A 6,257-nucleotide genomic window follows, 5' to 3' on the forward strand; every position below is an offset into this window, starting at 1 on the left:
GACGTGCATGGCACATGCAGACGTCCATTATCTCTGTGCAGCTCGCCGGGAAGCCATGACGACGTAGTAGGTCGCCCGGAAGGCATGACGACCTATGGCCACACTGTGGATTTCACCTTATTTCAGCAAATAATATGGAGAGTGCATTATCTCGTGAATTATTTATTTTGAAAGTATTATATCGTGAGTTTTGCCTGTCGAGACCATTGTTTTTGTTTGGTAGCGACGGATCATCATCGGTTTGCTTATTATCTATATTGAGTTTAATGGTTAAAAAAAATTGTAACAAATTTGATGATTTACGCTAAAATTAAACCGAGGGTTGGAGGACGAGATAAATAATGGCCATACGGCTGTGCTTGGATTGTATGTATTCATAGTATATAGAAAGAGTAACCTTAACATTATTTTCATCAGACATTATAAATACTGATGCAACTGAAGTATATATAGTTTACATGTTGTCCGAATCCGAAACGATCCTTTCAATCTCTTCCAAGAGTCGTTCTTTCTCGTACGACAACTCCTCATTTTGCTTCTGTAGTTCTTCAATCTGCTTCGTTTGTTCCGAATCCTTTCTACAATTATACGTCTCTAATGGATTAATAATGACATTATACGTTACATGATAACATTGATCTGAATAAGTTACCTGTTCATGAAAGACAGATTAAGCTTGAGTGAACGCACTTCCTTCTCAAGAGTCTCACAACGCTTTAACACTGCTTGCATATCAGATGGGATTGGTGGGGTTGAATTCCTTTCTTTAGCCTCTGCCATCCTTAATCATCAAACGCAAACATCTAATTACACAACTACAGAGCTCACTGCCAAGAGGGCTTGTTCGGATCGTTTTACTTACTTTCTCGACCGTTCCACTCTTCGTTTCTTCGTCGGGTCCGCCTTGTCCACTGCATTATCTTTTTGGTTAGGTTAGTGTCTTGGTGAAGATAATAAACCCTTTTCTATAGGAGAAGAGATGAGTACCTGAATCTGCCGATGTTACCGATCCATATCGAACAAGGCCTCCCCTCTGCTAATGAATCCAGGGTAAGGTTCACAGTTTACACCATAGTTTGGGAAGAAAATTAAATTCATATAGAGTAAAATAATTGTACCTTCCGGTCATCTTTCAAGTTGTCAATTATAATTTCTCTGAAATCTGTTGTTGAACAGAGAAACTTCATGTCAATTATGAGTGCCAGAAAGTCTTTGTATAATGTTGAGCTGCAGTGCATGGTGCATACCTTTAGATTTAGAGCCATTCTCTGTGTTCCAATTTTTTCCTACTTGTTTCTTTGAACTTTCACATACGCTCAAGGCTTGACTTGAATTGCTTGGTCCATCACATGCATCGAAGCCGAATGAAATGACCGGTGCAGCAGCCGAGGATTCACTTTGAGAAGCTTCTCGCGAAACTGTGCTTGTCGGAATTGCATTTGTGGGATTTGCGAAACCTTCCAAGTCGAGATCCATAGGCCCCTGAACAGCTTGTAGAACCCCATTCGTTAGGGGTACATCCCCGAAAACAGCCGGGATTTCATGAAAATGATTCTCTTGCCCTTGGTTGAAGGTGCCATTAGGCACACTAGAACTATCTTGGACAGCTTCTTTGTCAATTTGGTTGCTGAGCTTTTTACGTTCTAGCGTACCCTTTAGCATGCTCACAACAGAAGAAACTTTATCTGCATTTCCGGTTTGGAGTGCATCGAATGCAGACGAGGACGAATTCGACAGCGACATGAATGTTCCCAGCTGATTAGGAATCCCAGACATGGGAATGTCATTGAAACCATTTGGATCAGATAACTCTGCTTTCATTTGACCGACACCATTTCCATAAACATTGAGTCCGGCCTCCATACCGATCGATGTTTGAGCATTTTGCATGGCGGAATATCTCTTCCTATGAAACAGAGTCATCACTGAACTTCCATGGATCGATGATGGATAAGAACTCTTATAAACATAAACTAGAAATCACTAATACCTTAATTCAGAAGATCTACTTCTGGTCATGGGCTGTGAACTATGAAACCAAGCCTGCAGTAAGAAATATGATAACATCAGAAGGTCAAATACCCTAATTGAAGTGTAAAAAATCTGCATGAAAACTAACCAACCTTGGCTAAATACAAATTACTAGCCTGAAATCCCCTTTCCGCTGCAGTTCTGGAAAGTAATGAACCCGAAGTAAATCATATTTCTAAACAACAATGTAAAAGAATGCAGATTTCTAAATGATAACATCAGTTACCGCTTACCTCAAAGAAATTTGATTGAATTCCCCTGAAGTTTCTCCCCCGATGGGATTATTCTGCAAAAGTAACACATCACTGCTCTTCTTCTTTTGAACCGAAGTGCTGGGCTGCTGCTGACCGAACAAACCGGCCATCTCGGTCGATAATCTGCAGTCCAATCCAAGTAAATTGTATGTCAAGTGTAAGTTGGCACGAGAAATCGGAATAAAGACTTGACGGAAATTCGAAGTACTATATACCTCCGGGATGTTTGTCGAGTCCGATGTGCAATATTCGAAGAATTGTGACCCTGGTTCTGTAAACACACAATCAGATCATAAAAGAATAAACTACATCAGCATGCAAAACCAAAGAATCAAGGTGACAACATGAAAGTTTCTTGCCTCTCCATTGGTGAGCCAGCTTCTGAAAAGCTCCTCACTATCGGCACGAAAATTCTGGGAAAGATTCTTGAACCCCAACATCTCCATAGTTGGTACCGGCATCCCCATTGAAGTCTCCATTAATGATTTAATAAACATCTCCTCGCTTGAGTTTCTGTAAAAATCAGAGAATTGTCTCCCTTCAGTCTCCATGGCACTCTTTCCACTTCGATGAACCGGAGGCAATTGGTATGAATCAAAACTCTGCTTACTATTCCCCGGCTTTAGCAGAGAATCACCATCATTGACCATATCCTTCAATCATTTGAGACTGCTATATTTTTTTATCTCTCGATTCAAAAAAAAAAGAAGGTTTCTTCCTCTAAAATAGCCGAATTCATCCAACTCTTGAAGCAAATGATGCTTTAGTTTCGTCAACTCTGAGCTGGAAACGAGGCCAAACTAGGAAAAGGTCTAATGGAAGTAGATTACACGGCATGGCTATGCATACAAATGTTGCAGGTTAGGGGTTAGCATAAACAAATGCTAAAAACATGGGAATCTTGGAATTTTGATTTTGTTAAGATTCTAACATGGTATGAATTGTCTTTTTCTCAACTATTTTTAATCATATAGATCTATTAAATTTTCAATACCAAATTAAATTTTAACGGACTTTTATTAAACTTAAATTAATCTAACTAAAAAATTTACAAAAGAATTCAGTTATTTGACACCGACCGTATTAATCGAACTTTATTCAATTCAAATAATAATTTTCAAACAAAATCAATCATTAATTTTGTAAAAAAAATCAATCTAAAATCTGTTAATTTAATTTTGATTAATTTAATTCGATTGATTGATGACTGAATTAACATTTTAAACAACCCTAGTTCTTACCTCAGTCGGTAGTTCGGGTACCTTTGGATGGTGAAAACAGTGAGGACATTAACATCATGAATTTTGTCAAAATTTACAGCCTACGTTGAGACAAGTTGAATATTACAGCTACATTTGCTATTAATATATTAGCCAGTATGTGGTGAAGGCTTTGCCTGTTGAGGGCTCTGCTGACAAATGAAATATTAAAAAAAAAAATCAAGTGATGACGAGTATGAAAAGGACAGCATCTAAGTTTTTTTTTTAATCTTATTAAAAAAATGTAGTTGTAGGGGAGACGTCTTCAACTCACAGTTTCATATTGTGTGTGATTTTCAACTTGAATAATGAATATGGTTAGCAATGGCGGCTTAATGAAAAACGGTGGTTTTGAAATTATAATGGTTAAGATTTGTAATTATTTATTTTAATAGTATTATTATTTTTTAATAGAAACCGCTGATATTATTAAAAATATCATAAATTACAATAAGAGTTTACAAATATCATCATAAACTAAATGCATGACTTGAACTTTTCTTATAACATTGAAACTAGCCACGTCAGATCATATAAGGATCTTACATGTAAAAAGTTAAAAACCCAATAAAAAGACTAAAATAGATACAGATAAATCTGATTACATCAGCAAACGAACCACAAAAGCTATTGAAAAACTACCGAGAACAGCAGATCAGAGTCGAGCGTCGCGATAAACTATCCACAAACGAAAAATCATGCATTCAAATTTAATCCAAATATCAATAGTAGAAAAGATCAACAAGATTTCGAATAAGCGTTATCTTGATCAGTCGTGGTGTCGTCAAATTCAACCCTGAGAAAATATAAATAAAAGAACAGACAAACAACCGAGAATAAAATCAAAAAAAATGTGTCACAAAGGTAGAGATAAACGTGACACAAAGGTATAGATAAGCGTGCAACATAGGCAGAGATAAACGTGCAACATAGGCAGAGATAAACGTGTAACACAAACAAAATTATTCTTATTAAAAAATAAAAGAAAAAATAAAGAGAAAAGAGAACCGGCGGTCGGCAACCAGCATCAAAGTCGGAATCATCGTCGGCTAAAGAAAATTAAAGAAGAAAAAATTGATATGATCTATAAAAATGATACAAACTCGAAGGAAAAAATAAAAATGAAGATAAAGGAAAAGAGAGCGGCTAAAGAAAGGGTGAGCTACTTCCTAGATTTGAAGATTAATTCAATATTATTGTTATATAATTTAACTAATGATAATGAGATGATCACATAATAAATATAACACTAAAATTATATATGAAAAAATTTAAATAATAAAATTACACGCATAGAAAGAAAATTCAATAATATCGTTAACAGTAAAAAATAAAATAAGAACATGAACTTCAGTCCGCTCTTCCTGCAGCAAATAGAGCAGCATATTCGGAGGAGAATTGAACCACAAGCAGTCCAAATCAAAGCTTCGATTTAGCTTCGCTAGAAGAACATCGGCAACACGATTGCCCTCTCTATGAATATGCCTCAACATAACCTGCCAAGTCCATTGTAACAAGAGAAGCTCCATACTCCCATGCACACGTTAACCCAAAAAGATACCCCATAACTCAACAGTAACAACAGAACAACGTTAGCAGGGCTAATGGTTCTGAGCTTCTTCCTCGTGTTTCCGGTGCTTTTCCTTCTCCGATTCGGTGCTTCAACCTTTGGCATTTCCAATACTAACAAGGAGAAAAATATTATAAAATCTAAAGGGAATGAAGTGGTGCACCAGGTCCTAACCTCTACAGAGGATACTGGTCAAGCAGAAAAAGTTGAAGTAACAGAGAAGAACCAATTAGACCATGTAACTGATCAACCTAATCACTCTGAAAGAGACCTTCAAATTTATGTTCCTAATGAAAAAACTCTAAAGAGTAAAGGAGATCCCTCTTATTCTTTACCTAAAAGGGGAAGAGGAAGACCACAAAAAGAGAGAGAAAAATCGAGCTCAATTGATTCTGCAAATAGATTCTAAGTTCTTAATGAAATTGATGAATCTTTGATCATTGGAGAACCACCAAAGAAATCTCGTACATCTTCACTAGGAGTGGTTGTCTTAGTTAAGGACTTGAAGTTAAAAAAGAAAAATAAACAAGACATGCCAAAGATAAAAGTTGATAGTGCTGGTGGGGGAACAAAAACTACCCCTTCTCAATGATTCTTGCTTTTTGGAATGTAAGAGGGATCAATTGTCCTCTTAAACAAGATAAAGTTATAAGAAGAGCTTTACAAAATAAAATATATGTCTTTTGTATGCTAGAAACAAGAGTGAAAGAAGAAAAATCTACTGCAATTCTTAGAAGTAAATTTGTTGATTGGAATGCACATTCAAACTATGATTATGCCTCTAATGGAAGGATTTGGATCCTTTGGAAAAAAATCTTTAAGCTTCTCAGTAATCCAAGTTTCTGATCAGTGTATCTCAATTCAAGGCCTCTTTCAAAATATTCCAATTGTCATAACTTTTGTTTATGGAAGTAACGATGGTAATGCTAGAAGGCTCCTTTGGCAATAGTTTCACGAACTCGAAGCTAAAATTGGCCATCTCCCTTGGATTTTAGGTGGAGACTACAATATTATCCTCCATCCACACGAAAGCTCTGATTGCGACATTCTAGGCCCTCTATTATCTTCTGACATGAAAGAATTCCAAGACGTTCTTTTTGATCTGGAACTCTTTGATCATCCATTTTTCGGTCATTTGCTCAC

At 36.5% G+C, this 6,257-nt stretch overlaps 1 protein-coding gene across 1 annotated transcript; it reads right to left on the reverse strand.

Annotated features, from left to right (window-relative positions):
* Window positions 1–439: 439 nt before the first annotated feature.
* Window positions 440–3,098, reverse strand: LOC120127579 (protein CYCLOPS-like). The gene is made up of 11 exons (XM_039145437.1): window positions 2,645–3,098; window positions 2,501–2,556; window positions 2,265–2,408; window positions 2,124–2,172; window positions 1,991–2,043; window positions 1,248–1,906; window positions 1,119–1,162; window positions 988–1,033; window positions 863–911; window positions 653–781; window positions 440–578 (listed from the first exon to the last, which is right to left on the reverse strand). Exons 1-11 carry the CDS (start codon window positions 2,933–2,935, stop codon window positions 455–457), a joined length of 1,644 nt encoding a protein of 547 aa, XP_039001368.1. The 5' UTR covers window positions 2,936–3,098; the 3' UTR covers window positions 440–454.
* Between the last annotated feature and the right edge of the window lie 3,159 nt (window positions 3,099–6,257).

This window comes from Hibiscus syriacus, unplaced genomic scaffold, assembly GCF_006381635.1.
Source record: "Hibiscus syriacus cultivar Baekdansim isolate YM2019G1 unplaced genomic scaffold, ASM638163v2 tig00110469_pilon, whole genome shotgun sequence".
Lineage (NCBI taxonomy): Eukaryota > Viridiplantae > Streptophyta > Magnoliopsida > Malvales > Malvaceae > Hibiscus > Hibiscus syriacus.

Bases quoted from the DNA above. Each gene is read 5' to 3' on its own strand.
- LOC120127579 (XM_039145437.1), bottom strand. From the start codon at position 2,935: ATGGTCAATGATGGTGATTCTCTGCTAAAGCCGGGGAATAGTAAGCAG. The intron at 2,409-2,500 runs GTATATAGTACT...ATTGGACTGCAG, and splicing joins ACTCGACAAACATCCCGGAG to ATTATCGACCGAGATGGCCG. The intron at 579-652 runs GTAACTTATTCA...GTATAATTGTAG, and splicing joins AATCTGTCTTTCATGAACAG to AAAGGATTCGGAACAAACGA.